Source organism: Ursus americanus, chromosome 3 (assembly GCF_024610735.1).
Source record: "Ursus americanus isolate L20-20 chromosome 3, mUrsAme1.1.p, whole genome shotgun sequence".
NCBI classification, from domain to species: Eukaryota; Metazoa; Chordata; class Mammalia; order Carnivora; family Ursidae; genus Ursus; species Ursus americanus.
Genome location: NC_142129.1, coordinates 52,068,243 through 52,090,601, shown reverse-complemented (window position 1 = coordinate 52,090,601; position 22,359 = coordinate 52,068,243). Strand labels below are relative to the sequence as shown.

Below are 22,359 nucleotides of genomic sequence, written 5' to 3'. Positions count from 1 at the left end.
AGCTATAAAGTTTCTAGGGGAAATAAATGGGAGAGAATCTTTGGGCTTTAGGTTAGGCAAAGATTTCTTAGGAAACAATAGAAAGAAAATGATAAATTGAATCTTATCAAATTAAAAATATGTGGTCTTCAAAAGACATTAAGAAAATGAAAAAACAAGCCGCATACTATTAAAATCTCCTTCCAGTACCTGTATCTAATAATGAACTTATACCAGAATATATAAAGAACTTGTACAACTCAATAACTCAAAGATTTGAGCAGACCTGTCCTATGCTAAGTTACGTGTACTGCCCATGAGCACATTTTTAACTGCTCAGTATTCAACAGAAAAATGCAAAGTAAAAGCAGAATGAAGTATCATTACATACCAGAAAGAACAGCCACGGTTGTACAGGACCGGCCGGAACAAGTATTAACACAGCTACAGCACCGCAACTCTCACGTTGCTGATGGGAATGCAGAATGGTAAAACCATTTTGGAAAACAGTTTGGCAGTTTCGTATAAAGTTAAACTTACAAAGTGATTCCACATTTTTACCGTGTGTCTGGGGCTAGCTAGACATCAGGCATTGGTTTCCACCCTTTACGAGTCACTTCAAATTCCCCAGGCTTTCAACATGCTGTTCCTCAGAGCAATTGAGCAGGCTGACACCGTAGAGGACGTGCAGGGCCGTGTCTCAGTCCTGATGGAGAACATCACCTATGCCGTCTTCCTCTATATCAGCCGGGCGCTGTTTGAAGGGGACAAGCTCACCTTCCTGTCCCAGATGGCTTTTCAGGTAAGGAAATCAGTCACTTGAAAGCATCCCCAGAGCCAAAGTCCCATATATCTGTTTATTATATGCTTTACTTCCTCTGAAGGGAGACATGACACCTTCCTTGGAAGCCCTTGGTGGCATGAGTTAAGTTTGAATGTCCCAGGGTAAACGTGGACATGTGACAACCTTGGAGTAGGTCCCGAGGTTCTGGTTTGGGTGGGTCTGCACTTTAAGTGACCACATTAGCTGTCACCTTGAAAAACAGATTAGTGAGACCACCTCCTCCCTTCTCAGGTTCTGTGCAGAGCCTCCCAGGGACTCCCAGGCAGATTCTTTAAGATCAGAATTATGAGTCCAGATCTGGATGGTCCTAGGAGTCTCTCTGTCCCTTTAAACACCAGCGAATGCGTAAAAAAGCTCCAGGCTTCATGCTGCCACCTTTAGTGAGATCTATCCTTTTATTTTTTCTTTTTTTAATATGAACTTCAGAATATTTTTTTAAGATTTTATTTATTTGAGAGAGAGAGAGCTCGGGAGGGGCAGAAGGAGAGGGAGAGAGGATCTCTAGCAGACTCCCCACTGAGCAGGGAGCCTGACACAGGGCTCGATCTCACAGCCGTGAGATCATCCCAAGTCAAAATCAAGAGGGGCGCCTGGGTGGCACAGCGGTTAAGCGTCTGCCTTCGGCTCAGGGCGTGATCCTGACGTTATGGGATCGAGCCCCACATCAGGCTCCTCTGCTGCGAGCCTGCTTCTTCCTCTCCCACTCCCCCTGCTTGTGTTCCCTCTCTCGCTGGCTGTCTCTATCTCTGTCGAATAAATAAATAAAATCTTTAAAAAAAAAAAAAAATCAAGAGTCAGACGCTTAACCAACTGAACCACCCAGGTCCCCCACAAAAGATTGTTTTTAAATAAAGATGCCCGTGATAAGAAGACAACGTTGAGGACTGAATGCCTACCTGAAATAAGCATGTTGCCCTTTCATTAGTTTGTTTGCTGTATAACTTTTTCTATCAACCCAAATCTTGATGGAAGGTCAATGCCTGGTCTGTGTCGTACGCTCCAAAGTGCCTCGCCCTGTTGTTAACAATGACAAACTATTACTTTCAGTATTTTCGGTGTTTGTTAGATTCCTTTGGGTTATTTAAGACCATATAAGTGTAGGTGCTTCATAATGTATGTGAGATATAGGAGCAAGGCACTACAAAATGAAATTTTTGTTTTTATACATATTATTCATTAACAGTAAAAACCCAGGATTGAGAATATATGACATGTACACACATATAGGCACATCATCTATTTGAAACTGTCTCCTTGGGATACCTGGGTGATGCAGTCCGTTAGGCATCCAGCTCTAGATTTCGGCTCAGGTCATCATCTCAGGGTCGTGAAATTGAGCCCCAAGTCAGACTCTGTGCTCAGCAGGGAGTCTGCTTGAGATTTTCTCTCTCTCCCCCGTCCCTCTGCTCCTCCCTCCCCCAACCACTCCCCCACCACTCACACTCTCTGTCTAAAAAAAAAAAAAAAAATTTCTCCTTGGAAGCCAGAGATAAATTATAGCTTACCTCAAATCCTGACAATTTTTGTAAATCAAAGCTTCATATATATATATGGCAATTATTTGTTGAAATAAATTGAATTAAGAAAAAATCAGTTAGTAAAATAAAATACTCTTTTAATGTGTTACCACCCATAATGCATTTTGAAAATACCTCAAGTTTTAAAATAGTATAAAACTCAAACATTTTACCTGTTTAACTTTATATGGTATTATAATTTTTATGTGAAAGTTAGGAATATTTCATCCCCCTTTCTACCCCAAAATGTTCTATGGACTTATCAGTTTTTTAATGCAGATATCTAAAGTTTATTTCAGTTTATACTGTTTGTTTAGTTGTATCTATAAAACAATTTCTTATTTTTCTTAATATAATCTCACATTTAAGAAAAATCTTTCAGGGCATCTGGGTGGCTCAGTCAGTTAAGCGTCCAAGTGTTGATTTCAACTCAGGTCATGATCTCAGGATTGTGAGTTCAAGCCTGAGCCCCTCGTCAAAATTCTCTCTCCCCCTCTCCTTCTGCCCCTCCCCCACCTCTCTAAAAAAAATCTTTCATATATCTCATAGTTTATTAGATGTGATTTCTGTATCAGGACTAAATTATAATACTAGTTCTACCTTTTGTTTAGTAATTTGGTCCATTACCACCTGAGGCTTTCTCAATTTGTGTAACCAGTTTTAAGACAAGTTTGATCTAACAGCAAAAGACTAAAGGATGGATGTATATTTCAAATAATTTGCTAATAGGCGTGTGTTAAAACTGGGGGGGGGGAAAGTCTTCATAATTATTTGTTACTAGATTTTCAGTCAGGGTTTTGAGATCATGAGCATAATCTGAGATTTATTATTTTAGCTTCGGAACAGATAGGTATCTATGGGAATTGTCTGTAGACTTGGTTCTGCCTATTCAATCCTGTTACATGGTGACTACCTCCTGTGTCCTGATTTTGTTATAAACTAAATGACCCTTTTCAATTTTATGTACCCTCAAGATTTTGTTGAGAAAGAAAGAGATAGACCCTCTTGAATTGGATTTCCTGCTTCGATTCACAGTTGAACACACTTACCCGAGTCCTGTCGACTTCCTCACTACTCAGTCATGGAGTGCTCTCAAGGTATGGGAGGAAGATGGTTTTTCACTTTCTAAAGCTTATTTCAAATATCAGATCTTGCAAATGTAGAAATGTTTTAAAAATACAAGTGATGTATCCCATTTCGTTTGTAGAAATACGCTGTATAATGTGATATTCTTCAGTTTATCTTTGTATTACGAAAGTATAAAGTGATTAATTTCTTATTTGGAAGTAAAGAAAAGTTAATAAATATGTATATTCTGCAGGAACTTTGGTAAAAGTCAAGGAACAGAAATGAGCATTTTTGTCAATTTACCTAAATTAGGTTTGTTTTCTTTTTTATAATATTTCTCTACTTTTTTCAAATAAGTTTTTTAATTATATAACAACACGGTAGTTTATTCTAATTATAAAGTACTTAAGCAGACCGGAATGTTGTAGATAAAAAAGTTATGCATCAACCCTGGGTACCTATCCTTACCTCATTTTTCTGTCAGGAGATCCCACTGTTAAGAGTTTATTGGCCTAGGCTTTGGAATTTCTTAAAGAGGCGTGTTGTATGCTAACAAACGTATGGTGTTTGCTGCATTCTTTTTCTAAGGAGGAAATTTTCTGTCCCTTGAAAATAACCATTATCCCTTATTTTTATAGTACATTTAGGTTTATTTGTAATAGAATTTTTATTAGCTTATGTAGAATTATAAATTCAAGTCCACTTGTTGATCAGTCAGGGTCTCAGCAGAAAACAGATGACCCATTCAAAGGGGTGATAAAAACAAGCTTAACAAAGAGTGTATTTTCATGGGAAATGTATGGGAAGAAGACTAAGGGAGTCAGCCAGGAATGGGGATGGGAAACGAAACTAAAGGAGTAGTTCCTGAAACCGCAGAGACATGAGGTTAGGGGAGAGCCAAGCTGTGGGAGCTGTGGCCTTCCGTGGATGAACGCAGCCGCTGCCCACCTACATCACCCCAGGGAAGGCGCTGAGGGAGAAATACCCCTGCGTCTCTCTCCTCCAGCCCTCCAGTCTCTTGCCAGTGCCTCGTCTTGGCCGATCCCCACCAGGCCAGAGAACTGGGGAGTTTAGCTCCAGGAATCCCCAGCGGTCCCTCTCTTGGCCGGGCAGGACAGGGTGTAGAGTACATCGGGCAAGGAATGAGGACTCTCCAGCCCAGCATGTTCACAGAGGACTCGATCCTTCCACTAGTCTCTGTCTCAGACTCTGAGCTGTTTACCCCCTTCCTATCTGTGCCCCATGCTATGACAGGCAGTAGCCCTCCTAGAAGAATTTCGAGGCCTAGACCGAGATGTGGAAGGATCGGCCAAGCAGTGGAGGAGGTGGGCGGAATCCGAGTGCCCAGAGAAAGAGAAGTTGCCGCAAGAATGGAAGAAGAAAAGTGTGATACAGAAGCTGATTATTTTGAGAGCAGTGCGCCCCGACAGAATGACATACGCTCTCAGGTGGGGCTGTTAGCATTTTTGGAAATACTTTGGTCTCAGGAGACTTAGTCTTAGGGGCGAGGAGCAGCTGGTGGAGACATTTGTGGTCCCTGTTGATGAGCCACGATGCTGCTTGAAATTTTGATACTGTCATGAGTGCTGTTGCTGAAACTCGCCAAACACTAACCAGTGTGCTGGTCTGTCGTCCGGCTGAGCCCGTCCTTCCTGAAAACCTTGCTTCTGACATTAGGAGGGGAGCCGGCGGGGGGGGGGGGGGGAGCCACTGGAAATATTCAAGCCAGAGAGGTGGGTGTCAGCAGAGTTCAGAGGCCAGGAACATGCATTATCCCAGTGCAATTTCCACTGTTTTTATTTAGCGGTAGCATTTGGGCTCCGAAGATTTTGCACATCAAACAAAAAGGAATTCCTCTCATGGAGACACTAATAGTCCTATAGCTTTACAACCAATGCAATTTAAAGCAGGAACCCCTGTCCGCGTCTTGGTCCGCGTGTCCTTTTTCTTTACCCTTTCGGCTTCTAAATGGTAATGATGCTGCTTAATTCACGCAAGTCGTGTTCTCATTTGAATTCACCAACCAAGGAGTTCTCAAGTTCCTTCCTTCTCTGCTCCTCATTCAACAGCAGTGACACACCTCAAGCCTTTTCCTCCGCTCTGTCCAACTGATGTCCCCTCTTGCAGAGGCCTCTGTGCGCCCTACTTTACAAGTTAATTCTGCTTAGTAGTACTTACTTTCTGCTAAATCTGATACTGCGGGAAAATAACCCCTGCCTAATTGAGCTTCCCTATATTAGAAACACCCCAAAAAGCATTTGTATATTCATGAGAAACCCAGCAGGCCGGAAAATTGCACTGTGGCAAATCTAATGAACTGTTAATAAGTAATGGGGGCTCTGGCAGGAGATTTGGGGGATACAAAGCCATAGGCAGGCAGCTGGTGGTGCTCAGAGGGGGGTCTCAGTAGCCCCCAGAATGGAATGTAGGCTGCTGATTTTCAGAGCTTCTAAAGCAGGGAGGGATTTCAGGGGCACTGATACATAAATCTAGCAGAATTCGTATTGTTCCGCAAAACCATCCCACGTAATGAACGTAGTTTGCTTCCTTCCTGTGCCTGTGATTTAAGCTGATCCAAGTTGTGACACTTTTCAAGGTCATGAGCACTGATCATGTCTTTGGCATTATCCTTTTTTATAGGAATTTTGTGGAGGAAAAACTCGGTGCCAAGTACGTGGGGAGGACCAGAGTGGATTTAGTTAAAGCATTGGAAGAAAGCAGCCCGGCCACGCCCATCTTCTTCATCCTGTCTCCAGGGGTGGACACCCTTAAAGACCTGGAGATCCTTGGTGAGGGGCCAGGAGGCTTGCCTTCCCGCCCTCCCTCTCGCCCAGCGCCCACCCCACCTTCCTCTCAGTTCACAGCGAGTGACTTTCTCTCCCTCCCTCTCCCTCCTTCTTTCTTTTTCATTTGTGGGAGATGGAGTATATGGAAAATTTAAGGCTAATAACACCGTGGTCTGGAGAAATGTTCAAGCGGAACATTCCTCTGGTTGGCATAATGCAAGTTTCTTTTGTACTGTTTTCCACCTTTTGACTATATAAGGGCCAGAGGGCAATTTTCTCCATTCTAGTGTAATCTCGTGCCCCCTGTGACTAAATAGTGGTCATTAGAGCCAGCCTGCTCGATTGTGCGAGGCCCTGGCCCTTTGTGCCTTGGATTACTATTCCCCACAGCCTGCGCCGAGAACACCAGGTTAATAGAGCTGTGACCTGACTGTGCTCGATTCAAGCATGGCCACAAGGTGAGAGGCTCCTGCATTTACCCAATGAGCCAATTTGTTCAAGAAATGATGTGATAGCTACCACATGTTGCTCCTTTTTATGCGGGAAATGCTTTGCTACTCCTGCAAGAGTTAATACAGCTCCATAACAATACTTGCCATCTATCAAAATGTCAAAAGCTTCATTACCATAAAACCAGAGGAACTTATTTCCACAGGCTCTGCTCGTGCTCCCCAGGAGGCAGCTGGTGAGAGCTCCAAATGCTGCTTGTTGAAAGACAGAAGTTGAGTTTGGATTCTTCAGGAAAGTGACCTAGAAGGTGGCAGCAGTAACCACAGATGGCCAGGAGACACGATATTCCAGACTCTTCTTACCTCTCCTGATTCACTCTTCTTATCATGTCTTATGTTCCCACAGGCAAAAGACTGGGGTTTACGATTGACTCGGGAAAATTCCACAACGTGTCCTTAGGACAAGGTCAGGAAGCGGTGGCAGAAAAGGCCCTGGAGAAAGCTTCCGAAGGAGGACACTGGGTCATCCTCCAAGTGAGTATTGCGTCTTCTTGGAAAACACTGGGACTGACCACACGGGATGGACGGTGCTGAGTGGTCCAGGCCAATGGGAATGATCCTTCCTCGTGACAGATGGTGAGGTGCAGAGTCCTCGGGGTTCTCTCAGCACTACTGACCCCTCCAAAGGTGTGAGGGACTCAGCTGACAAGGATGGCTATCATCTTTTGAGGGATTTTCTAGCCATTATGCTTTAAAATTAAAAGTATTAGAGGGAACCTCCTTATTCTACAGATATCTGGAAGATTCTAAGAGTGCTTGAAAACAAACAGGCTTGTATAGATTGCCAAAGCCATTGTCATAATATCTCATATTTGCAGGTTGCTTTTTTTTTTTTAAGATTTTATTTATTTGACAGAGAAGGAGAGAGAGAGCACAAGCAGGGGGAGCAGCAGGCAGAGGGAGAAACATGTTCCCCACTGAGCAGGGAGCCTGATGCAGGACTCAATCCCAGGACCCTGGGATCATGACCTGAGCTGAAGGCAGACGCTTAACGGACGGAGCCACCCAGGCGCCCTGCAAGTTGCTTTAAAGTTGACAGAGCATTTTTACATGTATTACCTGATACAACTCTGACTCTACCCGTAACTAGCTGTGTTACATTTCCTTTGTTTGTAAATTAAGGGTATTGGAGTAGATAAGCCCTTTATCCCTTCCAGGGCTAGCATGATGTGGGTCTGTAACTCTGACCCAGCGTCCTCCCCAGTGGCTGTCTTGGCTGGGATTCGAACAAGAGCCCAGGAGCGAATGGAGCCCAGGCAAGCTTTAGGGGGCATCTGGGAGCCACACTGACTCCTCCCCCAGCAAGACGTGCTAGCTCTTTCACCAGGGCTGGACATGGCCTTTTGATCTGCAGCACGGCGAGCCCAGCGGTTCCCGTGTATGCCAGACCCCTTACGAGGCACTTCACGGGATACGTCACCTCTGATGGCTACGGCAAAGCTGCCGGGGCAGGTGTGGGCTTCCCGTTATAAGATGAAGCAAGGGAGCCTCCGAGTGGTCTGGAGAGCCTCGGGGCCACACAGCAGCGGCACGGCAGAGCTGGTCCTCGAGTTCGGGTCTGTGTGGCAGCAGGTGGAGTGTTTTGTCCTGCCAGCTCACGCGGCCACCCTCACATGGAGAAATGGCCCTGGCCTCCGGCAGCGCCTCCAGCATCCACGGTTGAGGCATTCGGCATTTCCGCGAAAATAAAATCGGATTCATGACAAAGCTGCTCAGAGTCCGAGCAGAACCAAACCCCCTGGGAGAGCAACAGCTGCCGCTCAGCTGGTCCCTCAGCAGGTGACACGGGCTCGCGCGTTCCCCTCCGAGCTCCCCGAGGCAGACCGGTAACGGTGGGGGGTTGTTCTTTTCAGAGACAGCTGTCGTTGCTGTGACAGTTGGGTAGATGCTGAGATCTTCCCGCAAAAGAACGTTCTTTGAGAATTCTCGTGTGTCCAGCAGCTCAGACTGGAGAGAGGGCAGGAGGGGTATAGTCATCCTCAAGAGAACGTAGTATTCCGAGTAAAATGGTTGTTATTTGTCTATCAATGCTAAGTCCCCGTTTGCCCCCAGATTTCAACTTGTAAGTTTTACCATGAAAGACAAATCTCAAAAGACGTTGTCGTGTGAAGGGTCTGCTTCGGGATGTCTGTCCTAGACCTTTGGTTTTTGTTGTTTGCGGTAAGCCAGTAACTTAGAATATAACTATTAAGCTATTCCTCGCCACACATAGAATAATTAGGAGAGACGACCTCAGTTTCTGGAGGTTTCTAGTATCTCTTTGCCATTTAAAAGAGAAACAGGACTTTGAATAAAGGGAAGACCAGCCTAATGGGAACTTGTTATGTTGTTTGTAACGTACATTAAATTACATCAGCGTAGGCCTGTGACACGTATGCTCGTGCCACTGCGCTCTTAACCGGACTGCACAGTGTCAGCTGCTGTGGTCATAGAGCCCTTCGGGGGATGGTTAGCATCTTATTAGAAGCCCATGCGCCAAAGAAAACCTGTGCATAGGTAGCAGGATGGCACCTATCTGCGTCTCAGATGTACACCAGATGCTTTGTGAATTGACATAATGGATTTAAAAAATCTGTTTTCACAGGCAAAATAGGTGGTTTCCAAGATACATGGATTAGCTAAAAATGGTGCACAGGCATTGTTGCCCTTGGACAAGTGGGCTCAAGAATCCAGCCAACGTCAAAGCCAAGCCCCTCGAGCATGGTTCCCAGGCTGGACTCCAGAGTGTGCCTGTGTTCGGGGATGGCTCCCTTGGAGATTTTTCTGTTCCTTGACTCCAAGGTCACTGCCTAGAATATCCTTACATTTGTTTCAAGTAAACTTCTCGAGTGAGGTCTCGTAGGCCATGAGATAGAGAGGTTGTATTTGAGCTTGCCAAATAGGTTTTATTGTTGTGGTTGTTTCTGCTTGCTTGTGTGTGTGGCATTGTTAGGTGAAGAAGTACTTTCACTATAACCTAGTAGCAAGCACAGAGGGTGGGAAACTCAGAGCCCTTTTTGACTGTAGAAGGTTGCCAGGGTTATACCGAAGTATCACAGATTAGGTGGCTTCATCAACAGAAATTCAATTTCTTACAGTTCTGGAGGCCAAAAGTCTGAGATCAAGTTGTCAGTAAGGTTGGTTTCTTCTGAAGCCTCTCTCCTTGGTGTGTAGATGGTTATCTCTTCCCTGTGTCTTCACATGGTCTCTCCTCTGTGTGTATGTCCGTCCGTCCTAATCTCCTCTTATAAGAACGCAAGCCGTATTGGATTAAGACCCATTCTAATAGTTGCATTTACTCTTAATTACCTTTTTAAAGACCTATTCCAAATACAATTACTTTCTGAGGTCCTAAGGGTTAGGACTTCCAACATTTGAATTTGGGGGGACACAGTTCAGCTATGACACCTACCCATGTTCAGTATTTGCCAAAGGAAGAAAAAGCCTCATAATGTGAACAATAAATGGGCATAGATCCTCTTAGAACTGTTTCAAAGAGAGATACCTACATTACCATTCCATTCCCTATTTGCCTTTATTCTTTGGGTTTTTGTACCTTTTATAATAGTAAATTTTTTTTTTGCTGGAAGTAACTACATATTCCTGGCGTGATGTTGCAATCACTATATTAAGGACGTCTCCAGAGCCAGAGAGCATGTGAGGGTAGGGCCTTCATCCTGTCTCACAACGCCAACTACCATGTACTGTATGGGCGTTTAGGATTGGAGGGTTGGAGAATTGTGAATCATAAAACTGAAAATCAAGAAGTGATGGTGGTGACATTTGTTTCTTTCATGATTTTGACAGTTCTAGGGTTTAAAGAAATGAACCTGTCAGGGATCCACAGAGCATCTTAACAAAGAGTGATTTCTTTTTCGGCTGGCTATTCAGCCCTCACATCCTTTGGAGTTCATATACCAATGAGTAGGCGTTGAGTAGACGAGGTGGGTATCAGAAACAATGAAGTGGGTGATGAGGTACATTTCTGGCTTTTAGTTTTTACACTTGATTAAACTAACCAGCCAAGTCTCCACAAATGAGTTTGAACTGTAACAAAGAAAAGTGTCGGGGCGCCTGGGTAGCGCAGTCGTTAAGCATCTGCCTGCGGCTCAGGGCGTGATCCCGGTGTTCCGGGATCGAGTCCCACATCAGGCTCCTCCGCTGGGAGCCTGCTTCTTTCCCTCCCACTCCCCTGCTGTGTTCTCTCTTTCGCTGGCTGTCTGTCACATAAATAAAATCTTAAAAAAAAAAAAAAAAAGTGTCAGGAACTCCATCTCAGAGGTGATTGGCAGGTGGCTAAGTGTGTTGGGAGGAGATTTGGATATGCAAAGATAGCTGTGGTGGTTTGGAACCGTACACTTGTTCACGTGTGGTCATGTTTTGGTGCTTTGTTTTGCTCCCCAACATGATAATACAGGAAAAATTAAATCCTGGTTCTCTGAGTTTTCTACACATTGATATATAGGAAAATGTGATTCCATAATTTAAGTAATGTACTTCAGTTTCACCAGAATTATAAGCCATACTGGTTTTTTTTCAGAATGTCCATTTGGTAGCCAAGTGGCTAGGAACCTTGGAGAAACTCCTCGAAAAATTCAGCCAAGTTGGCCACAGAGATTACCGGGTTTTCATGAGTGCCGAGTCTGCACCTACACCACATGAACACATCATCCCTCAAGGACTCCTGGAAAATTCCATTAAAATTACTAATGAACCACCCACAGGAATGCTGGCCAATTTGCATGCCGCCCTCTACAACTTTGATCAGGTAAGAAAGCAGAAGCCTGGCAAAGTCAGGGTCGTCTCACAAACCCACGGGGCCATTAGCTATGCATGCGTCTCGTGCAGAGGGACGGGGTGAAATCACAGTGTGTGGTTTAATCTCTTGAAAGGATCCCCATGTCGTTCCCTATTCCAGTGACTAGAAAATCTATCTTTTGCCTTAAAACTACAGCCACATGCTCTGGGTAAGCACCTGACTCTTGGTTTCGGCTCAGGTCCTGGTCTCAGGGTCGTGAGATGGAGCCCCATGGCTCTGCGCTGGGCACGGAGTCTGCTTAAGATTCTCTCTCCCCCCCTTCATCCGCCTCACTCGGACTCACATACATGCTCTCTCTCTCAAATAAATAAAAGCTTAAAAAAAAAAATACTGCAGCCACATGTTTAAGGAGAACCAATAACATCCCTCTCTGAGGACCCTGCTTATTGAAGACAAACATGGCCGACCAGTATCTCTTACCGCAGGAAGAGAAGAAGCCACTGTTAGTCCAGTTGCTGTTAACTGAGGACGGCAACAATAGTAATGACAGAGGAGGAGTTCCAGTATAATATTCAGTTTTAGATCTGCTTTTGATGTTAGTAAAGTTAAATCATCTTCTCCGAGTATATCCGTGTTGCCACCTTATTTATACTTTCATTTCCTTGCAAAATAAATAATACAAACATAAATACTCCTATTATTATTCTCCTTGTGCAAATTATCCCAACTATCTGAATCATAATCAAGTCTTTCAAACAAGTTTCCTTTGTTGTTGTTTCTCTGAGTTGCCATTCCCTCTGATTTCTTAGACATCCTTGGGAAACGGTATTTTGTTTGTTTTAGAGAGAGAGAGTGTACACGGGAGGGGTTGGGGGAGGGGGAGAGGGAGAGAGAATCTTAAGCAGGCTCCATGCCCAGCACAGAGCCCCACGCAGGGCTCCACCTCATGACCCTGAGATCATGACCCCAGCCGAGATGGACAGCAGTATGTTTCACCAACTGAGCCACCCAGGCACCCCAGGAAATGGTATTATTATTATTAGGAGAAGTAGTATGGACCCTGAAGAGGAAATGTAAATGGTTTGGTATAAATATTAAACCTCCTGTTAGAAATATCATCATTCTTCACTAGTATCTTCTGGGCCAATACTCAAGCCAACATTATGAAGGAATTATAATAATAGGCCACCTGCGATTACAGTTTTGAAGAATACAGTTAATTACCTACTTAAGTAATTAATTTATAGCCTATATAAACAGGTATATAAACAGGGGAGACTGTATAAACAAAGTACTCAAGAAATCTCTTTGAATGTATTGCATAATTGCACGTATGTTTTCTTTCTTGAACCATGGCAGACATGTATTTTTTTTTAATCCCTCCGTTGATAATTTCGGACCACTTAGGATATTCTCAACCTCTTTCCCAAAGTAAATACAGAACAGGAACTTGATTTATTTAAATAGGATTTATCCAACCCCATAGGACAATTATCTGTATTTGTGAAAAGTGAGCATATCATGAACAAATATGCTTCACCCCAATAGTCCTTCAGCTTTTTTGGGGTAAGGACCTCTCTGATAATCTGATAAAACTACAGACACTCTCCCCAGGGAAAGGCACGTTAAAAAATTTGTTGCATATCATGATAGGGATGAACAGATCCCTCAAAGCGTAAGCATGAATCCCTTCCCTGTTCTAGTTTATTCATGAAAATATCCATTCTTTTGACTGTTATCTGGAAAGCCACCTAGATTAACTGAAGATGACAGCTATTGGAAAGACTCTTAAGTACTTCAAGGGGAAGTATTTATCTAGTCGAAAGGATCCTCTGAAATATTAAGACTAATTTTGATCAGAAGTAGCAAAAGCAAGGATAATCAAAGTTATTTCTTTAATAAATTTCCTATCAGACCTCTTACAACCAAAACCTACCCAACAAAAACTCTAAAGAAAATCTAAAAATTTTAGAATAGTCTATGAATGTTGACCTGTCCTTATGTTAGAAAATAAAATGTCGGGGCGCCTGGGTAGCGCAGTCGTTAAAGCGTCTGCCTTCAGCTCAGGGCGTGATCCTGGTGTACCGGGATCGAGTCCCACATCAGGCTCCTCTGCTGTGAGCCTGCTTCTTCCTCTCCCACTCCCCCTGCTGTGTTCCCTCTCTCGCTGGCTGTCTCTCTCTGTCAAATAAATAAATAAAATCTTTAAAAAAAAAAAAAAAGAAAAGAAAATGTCGGTTTTGTTCAGACGATGTAATTCAAGGGTATTAACCTGTACTCCATGGTCATCTGTGAGTACGTTCCCAGTTAGAATAATGCGTGGCTACCTGTGAAGGAAGCATGAGACAACCGTAGCTGGAAAAAGATTAAAGAAGTATTTCTGCCACATCAGAACTCTGGAGGTAGGTCATTCAGAGCTCACTGTGTCACATGAAGTTGTCATCAGTCTAGTTCTTTTACAGTTCACTGTTTCTGGAATGGGCTTGCCAGGGTCCCAGGTGGCATCCCCCACATCCATGTTCCTGACAGTAGGATGAAAGAGGAACAAAGAAGATGACCCTGGGCACGTGTTTGCTTTTTTTTGTGTTTTTTTTTTAAAGATGCTTCCTACAAGTGAATACATCATACTTCTCCTTGCATCTCACTGGTTTTATGTAGTCACAGTGCGTTACCGACCTGCAGGAGAGGCTGGGAACAGCCAGTTTATCTTGGGCAGCCATATGCCCAGCTAAAAGTCAGCAACAGGACATTTTCGGACTGGCACTTGCTGATCTGTACCACAGGCTTCCCACTTTGCCACGCTGCTTGTATCATGCTGGGTGTTCCGTGTTGCTGCTGTGGTCTCATGTAGCTGAGGCTTGTGACACGGACAAAGGGTAGTGAATGCCATCTACCTCGGGTACTCAACTGAGTTAGGGAAACAAGTCCCAGTCCCTCGTGTTGTCTGGGCACCCTCCTCAGATGAGAAAAGCACCCAAGGGATCTGCACAAATGAACTCTTCTCTTGGGGTGTTTTTGTTTTGCATGCTTTAATATTCAACTCAATTAAGTCTGTATTTTTAAGTTTACACCCAAGTCAGAATTTACCTTTGAACTTTGATATGTGTGTTCATAATGAACAAGTTTAATATTAGTCCTTTATTTCCTGAGCATTCCAGAATATTTATGTAAATGCAATCATTAAGTGATTGAGATGTAAAGAAGCATTTCTTACAGGGTCCTGTCTCCCTGTGTGTTTCAGCTCAGCACCTGCCTCTTGAAGATGGCATAAGGGGCTGCTGTTTAGGCTCCTTTCATACCCAGATAATAACCACATTTTTAAAATAAGATACAGATTTTTTTTTGAGCGAGAGCGAGCACATGCTAGGGGAGGCATGGAAGGGGCAAAGGGAGAGAGGATCTCAAGCTGGCCCTACAGTCAGCACAGAGCCCAACACAGGGCCCTGTTCCTCGACCCTGAGATCGTGACCCCAGCCAAAATCAAAAGTTGGACGCTGAACCGACTGAGCCACCCAGACGCTCCTAGATTTCTTTTTCTGTAAGATTTGCAGCAGAAACAAATAATTGGTAGTCGTGCATGTAAAATTGGTATCTATGGGCATACAACACTGTTATGTGAATGTGGATGCCTGTTCTCTGTTCACAGTGCTGTTTGTGTATTTTCTGATAGTAATTTGCTCATCTTTCAGTTTGTAAAAACAACTGACCTGAAATGTAGAATGTTAGGTAGACTCATACTTTTTCCATAATTAGAAAAGCTTGATTCAGTGGCATTTATATTATCAGAGCGTAATGAAATGGGCATTAAGTTCTAATTTTTTTGAGGGTGGGATCAGATGGGGGAGGGGCAGAGGGAGAGAAAGAGAGAGAGAGAGAGAATCTTAAGCAGGCTCCTATGCCCAGCACGGAACCCAGTGGTGGGGCTCCATCTCACAACCCTGAGATCATGACCCTCGAGCTGAAATCAAGAGTTGGATGCCATCCAGGTGCCCAAGGTGTATAATTTTTTTTTTTAAGTGCTGAGGATAAAACTAAATCAGTTATATGAAATATTTACGGAATTAATGTACTTAGTTATTGTAGTACCTTGGTTTTCTGTGGACTATATGTTATTCAGAGAGGTATTAGGTGATTTGTTAGATCATAATTCCTAAGTAAAAGTTTGATATTTCTATTTCATCTCCCAGAAATTTCTTACATATAATTATATATATAATTATATATATATATAATTATATATATTGATAATATATTTTTATAGTCTTCAAGATTAATTGCAATTTCATGTTTTCTATTTTCTTCTTTCGTGAGCTTATCTTTTATTTCATGTTTAGTTGTGGAAAGGTTACGTTTAATGATCGTGTATCTTCAAGCCTCATAAATTACCTAGAAATGGCCTAGTGCTTTCAAATGACCTAGTGATATAGTCGAGTCCACACTGTGGATGGCCTGGCCAGTTCTTGAACTATATTTGGTACTAACCCTGGATTCTGATGGAAGTGATACACTAAGAATCTAAAAAGCTTCTTCTAGTCTTAGAACAAGAGAATAAATCTAGTCTTGGTTTGGTTTAGACTTTAACTAGAAGATTCCTAGAAGACCAGATCTGAACTCCCGCCTGAAAGGTGCTAAATATACTTGGTAGATGGCCCAAGTTGTCAGATTCATTTTCAATGTAGACTGGCTATAATTGGGCCATTTTAAAGGACAAGGCAAGAAGGTACAGCTGTGGCCTTACCTTCCTCCACTGCCCAACATCAGTTGAAGTAGTCCTCGTTTGCCTCACAGAACTGCCAAATCTGAGAATAAAGTACTACTACCTTTAAGACAGAGATTGGATGGCTGTCGTTCACCTTTTGATTTTATGGCTGTGGGAGCCATAACCATACCAGCATGCCAGGACTTAATTTTCCCTTTGCAATTTCAAAAGAAAATGTTACAGATCTAGTGTACAGGGTATATGTTTTCTAGTCCTCCATATGCCATTCTCTCCACCCCGCAATGAATTCTACTTTAAGTTCGTTGGAAGGAAACATTTGCCAGGGTGATCATATTAGCTCAGGTACCCTACGAAATTCCAGTGATCCAAATAAGATGACTTCTCTCACATATAAGGGGGAGCTCTGTTTCATGAGCTCAGCCACACGTGCAAGCTGGTAGGTGTCTCCCCTGGAACTCACAGCTTCCGTGGTTGTCTGGTCATCCTCACGTCTAGCCTACAGAGAACGGAAAAGAGTGACGACCCGGACAAGCAACTTCCTTTTAAGTAAATGACATGAAAATTGTACACATTACTTCTGCTCAAATTCTTTCAGCAAGAACTTGGTCATATGGCACATCTGGCTTCGAGAGAGGATGGGAAATGGTTTTTTGATGGGTGGCCATGTGCCCAGGTGATCTGGATGACTATGAAACCAGAGGAAATGGAGGGCTGGGGGTTAAGTAGCATTCTGCTATGCTGATGAAACGAAGACAGTGTCCTTCAGTCAGCTAGATTTTTCAAGGAGAATTTTGCAGGGGAAAATGATGTCAAGCGGGATCATCACTGCTCAGAATGAATTTTGTCATTTTCTAGTGAACTTAGAAGCATTCGGTAAAATAACTGAAGCATAGAGAAAGCATTCCTCTTAAATTAACAGACTAGAAAACGCCGAGTGGTCAGTCTCCTATTATGCGCCGATAGGATAGACAGCCGTGCTTAAAGCTGCCTGGTACCCCCGTCCTAGATCTCTCTCAAAGTTAGATACAAGGTCATTGAGCATGCAGACCCTTGCCCTTGGAAACCGTGCAGAAGGGTAACCAAATATTTTCCTTTCCTCCTAGGATACGCTTGAGGTGTGCTCCAAGGAGCAGGAGTTTAAAAGCATCCTCTTTTCTCTGTGCTACTTCCACGCTTGCGTGGCCGGGAGACTGAGGTTTGGCCCCCGAGGCTGGAGCCGTAGCTACCCCTTCGGTCCTGGAGACCTCACCATTTGCGCCAACGTCCTCTACAACTACTTAGAGGCAAACCCTCACGTAAGTGCCGGTGGTCAGATAACCTCTTCCAAAGAGTGTACTGAATCTGTCAGTCTCTGGCCACTATCAAATGGAGCATAATTTCTCTTTCGAAGCTATTACTGAAATAGCTGACACTGTACATGCGTCTTCTGCCGAGTGTGAAAATACACCAGATCAAAGGTTTTCCAGCAGCGGATGCTCGAACTTCGTAAGATAGGTCAAACCAGTTCTACATCAGCAGCTTAGTGCGGAAAAAAAATGTCCTTCATTATGTTAACAAAAACAGTGGTTCACATGTGCATGTATGCCAGATTCATTAGGCAGGTAATGAAGCATTTGCACAAATGTAATTACATACAGCAATTCCGACAGTTCATAACACTGCATTAATAATCACTACAATTAGTTCTTATGATGGAAGCAATTTACAGCGCGTCACATGTATAAATAATGGTGCATTTCCTGCATATGTCATTATTATGTATCAAGGGTGCCACCTTGTTGTGACTTTCTCAGTAATGTTCCCCTTGATTGGAAGTTAAAGGTAGATGAATGACTTTACCTCATAGCTACAATGTGTTTTACAGATGGGAATGGGAATGCTTCATCAAGAACGTTTGTGAAAACTCTTAGAAACCCAATGATTGGATTTCAAACAGGAAGAACCATTTGTAAGAATTTTCTGGCTTAGTCTTCATAAAGGAAACTTCTTCCATTCAGTTAAATCTGTTAAAATTGAGATACATTTGTCAAAACCAGGTGTTATGCTCTGGGCCACACTTTCTGTAAAGGGCCTTTAAAATGACTCATCTGTGTTTCTGTGTGTAGAGAGTTGCTTTATGTTCTTTTGGTAACCATGGTTACAGTTTTTGTTACCAAGTAAGTTTTCCCAAGCTTCCAAGGTGATGTGACACCTACCAGAAAATGTACACTAAGTATATGACGTGGCCGTGTTCTCCCAAGGAACGTATTTTGAGCAAGTTGTATCCAAAAAGAGTGGCTTTAATATGGTATGTGATGATCAACATTCCACATCTATCATTTTTTAAAATTTTTTTTCTTAATTTTTATTTATTTGAGAGAGAGCGTGAGAGCACGAGCAGGGTGAGGGGCAGAGGGAGAAGCAGACTCCCTGCCGAGCAAGGAGCCCAGTGCAGGACTTGATCCCAGGACTCCAGGATCATGATCTGAGGAGAAAGCAGACATTAACTGACTGAGGCGCCCAGGCACTCACGTCTCTCTCCTTTTTTAAATATACAAAATTTGAGCATATTTTGATCTTCATAATAAATAATATTTTGAGTTGATCTTACATTTTGTGTAAAATATTGCAGGTCAAATTGACTATTATAATAGTTCTGGGTAGAAAGTAAAATGGACCACTTAATCCTCTTATACAAGTCCTTCATGACTGTCCCCTGAGGCGGAGACAAGGATTTTTATCCCATCTCAGCTGACTCCTGTACAGAGCCGAGCTAGAAATGATGGGGAGAAAGGAGCGGACTCCTCTGTGTGGCCCTGGCTCTCACATCCCCGGCCTTGGCCACCCCACAGTGACCCCACCGTGGCCCAAGGGAATGGTGGTGTGCTGCTGCCCCCTCTGGTGTTCCAGGAGCAACACAGCTCGCGGTTTTGAACACTCTGTCCTCTCTCAGATGTCTACACCCAAGTCATTCCCCACACATGGTGAAGCCAATGACCAGGATTTGGGAATTAGGTTATGTTCACAGAGGCTGGTGGTACAAAATGTCCTTTTCAGGAAGGTGTATGTTCAAAAAACCAAGATCAGGATTTGGGGGAAGAGAGTCAATTATTGAAAAGAATAGAGCCCTAGCTCAGGAAAATCTTGAGGGCAATACGTACCTGCTGGTAGAATGTACAGCAGGTCTTAGTAAGAGGCACTCAGAGAAGTGAAATGAAGAGGTCTCTGTCGTCCGTCCGGTCCATGAGGGTGGTTCAGGGAGCCTGCTTCAGTCCACTCAGTTCTCTCTCATTTCTCACTCACCTCAGACCAGCTTAAAAGAAAGACCTCGTTGAGTTTCATTTATTCAAATTCAAATAAACTTGTAACCAGTACATTGGAACAGTTGAAGCAATTTTACTTGTTCTGTCACATCATGCAGCCAAGGAAGGCTATAATTAAGTTTTTACTTGAACTGTTGGGAGGCAATCTACTGCCCCTGAGGGTATAAAGGTTCCTGTCTAGAAAGGCTTCATCACAGACTGGCATGTTTTGCAAACCCAGAGGAAGCTAAAGGGTAGCAGAGAGGCTGCAAATCCGCTAAGCCAAATAGAGAGGAGATACCATTATTTCTGGAATACCACTTGGTACAGTCATTTGTTAGAACCCTTAGAACAGTCACGGAGGAGGCCAGTCAGGCCATAAACCAAGCCCTCAGATCAGTCTGCAGCAAGGGGATCGGTTTGCTTGGATTTTTGCAAGTGGATGGTATCCTAAATATACCCCAAATTCAGCTTGTAGAAGGTTTTTTTTTTTTTATTTGCCTAAATGAGATTATAAAACTTGCTGTTAGATCATAAAGACATGACATACCTCAAAGGCCCTGCAAAATAATACTTCTTTTGATTTTTGGTTGAGATTTTGAGTTTATAAAGTTCCCCTGCATGGCATGTTCTAGGAAAAATTGCTGTAAAATCTGCATTCAAAGTTCAGTGTTAGTGAATTTTCACCGAATGTACTAAAACACACTGAAAATAATTCTGTCCAGAAATTCTATGGAGAAGCCCAGACCATTCTGAGCCTCTTTTAAATGCTCCTGTTGATGGGGATTTGGGGGAACATGGTGTTAGAGGGGCTTGGAGAGAGGCGTGTACTGCTAACTGGCCTCTCTGAGGCAGATGCACTGGGCCTGGCAATGAACATTTGCGTGCTATCCCTCCCAGGTCCCGTGGGAAGACCTCCGTTACCTCTTCGGTGAGATCATGTATGGAGGCCATATCACCGATGACTGGGATCGTAAACTGTGTCGGGCGTATTTGGAAGAATTCATGAATCCATCCCTGGTAAGACACTATAATTCATTTTACAGAGGAGAAAATCCTAGTAAGAATTTAAAAAAAAAATTTTTTTTAAGTTTTATTTATTTCATCTCTACACCCAATACGGGGCTTGAACTCATAACCCCAAGATCAAGAGTCACATGCTTCTCTGAGCCAGCCAGGTGCCTGTCGAGTAAGAAAATTTTTTAACTAAATTCACTATATAAATACTTCTTAAATATTATTGAGGAATCTTGGCCTTTTGAGAATATATTCTGGTTCACTGTCATGGAGTTTGAAAGTTTGTTAGAAATGCAGTCTTTTTTTTTTTTAAGATTTATTATTTATCTGAGAGAGAGAGAGAGAGAGAAAGGGCGGGCATGTGAGGGGGAAAGGGGCAGAGAGAGAGAGAGACTCTTCAAGCAGACTCTCTGCTGAGCATGGGTCCCGATATGGAGCGCCATCCCACGGCCCTGAGATGATGACCTGAGCCAAAACCAAGAGTCGGATCCTTAACCCAGGTGCCCCAGAAATGCAGTCTTGGGCCCCATCTCAGATCTGTGACATCCGAATCTGCTTCAGTAAGACCTCCTTGGTGATTTCTCTGTGTGTTCTCATGTTCTGTGCCCAGGCGAAGGACCCTCACATAAACTGACTGACTGGATCTTAGGAATAACCCTGAGAGGTACGCAGAACTGACGCTGTTAACCTGTTTTGTAGAGAGAGACTGAGGCATGGCGAGCCCCGGGTCCATCCGTTACTTTGGGCAAAAAGAGCTCCAGCCAGAAGACAGGTGTATTGATTTCAATTTGAGAGTTCTAAAATAAGTGAAATCTTTAGTTTCTTCCCTGTCGCAGAAGCCATGCAGTATTCTCAATTTTGATAATTAACTCTTAAATACGTGCTCAGGAGAAATGGGATGCGAGAACCCAGTTCTCCCAACTGGGAGGCGGGGGCAGAGCACCCCCTGTACTGGGTTGAGTTCTCATCTTAACCACCGCATGTCTGCAAAGACCAAACAGCCGGTCCATTGTGCCCAGGACTGTGTTTCTGGCAAAAGTGCTCAGTCCCTGTTTCCCTATTGAAGTAGCTGAAAGTGGCGGCCACGCTTTTCTCGTGCTGTCTCTCTAAAGGCCTCCGTGTTCGTGGCCATTGCCTGAGTATTTCGTGGAAACCCAGGGCACCCTACACCATGCTCTTTTCCCGCTTGGACAAGATACCAACTATGTTAAAAGTAGTGCTGTGTAACTTCTTTGACATCAGCCAGAGCAACTTCCTTCTAGATATGGCTCCTGAGGCAGGGGAAACAAAGGCAAAAATAAACTACTGGGACTTTATCAAAATAAAAAGCTCCTGCATAGGACAGAAACATTCAATAAAAGTAAAAGGCAGCCTACGGAATGGGAGAAGATACTTGCAAATGACATATCTGATTAAGGGTTAGTAGTCGCCAGAATATAAAAAGAATTTCTAGAATTCAACCCTCAAAAAACAAATAATGCAATTAAAAAATGGGCAGAAGACATGAATCAACATTTTTCCAAAGAAGACATACCGATCGCCAACAGACACGTGAAAAGATGCTCAACATTACTCATCATCGGGGAAACACAAATCAAAACTACAATGAGCTATCACCTCACACCTGTCAGAATGGCTAAAATCAGCAACACAAGAAACAGCAGGTGTTGGTGAGGATGTGGAGAAAGGGGAACCCTCCTGTATGGTTGGTGGGAATGCCAGCTGGTACAGCCACTCTGGAAAACAGCTTGAAGTTTCCTCAAAAAGTTAAAAATAGAACTACCCAATGAGGGACACGTGGGTGGCTCAGTTGGTTAAACATCTGACTTCAGCTCGAGTTGTGATCTCAAGGTCCTGGGATTGAGCCCCATATTGGGCTCCCCGCTCAGCAGGAGTCTGC

General features: G+C 43.4%; 1 protein-coding gene across 1 annotated transcript in view; it reads left to right on the top strand.

Moving 5' to 3' along the window:
* DNAH11 (dynein axonemal heavy chain 11) overlaps nt 1-22,359 on the top strand; it is a 307,801-nt gene that overhangs the window by 264,378 nt on the left and 21,064 nt on the right. The window contains exons 69-76 of the mRNA XM_087860989.1: nt 611-781; nt 3,315-3,437; nt 4,663-4,856; nt 6,049-6,197; nt 7,050-7,177; nt 11,223-11,450; nt 17,265-17,456; nt 20,343-20,462. Of these exons, the coding sequence (XP_087717115.1) occupies nt 611-781; nt 3,315-3,437; nt 4,663-4,856; nt 6,049-6,197; nt 7,050-7,177; nt 11,223-11,450; nt 17,265-17,456; nt 20,343-20,462 (1,305 nt within the window). The remainder of the gene's footprint in view (nt 1-610; nt 782-3,314; nt 3,438-4,662; nt 4,857-6,048; nt 6,198-7,049; nt 7,178-11,222; nt 11,451-17,264; nt 17,457-20,342; nt 20,463-22,359) is intronic.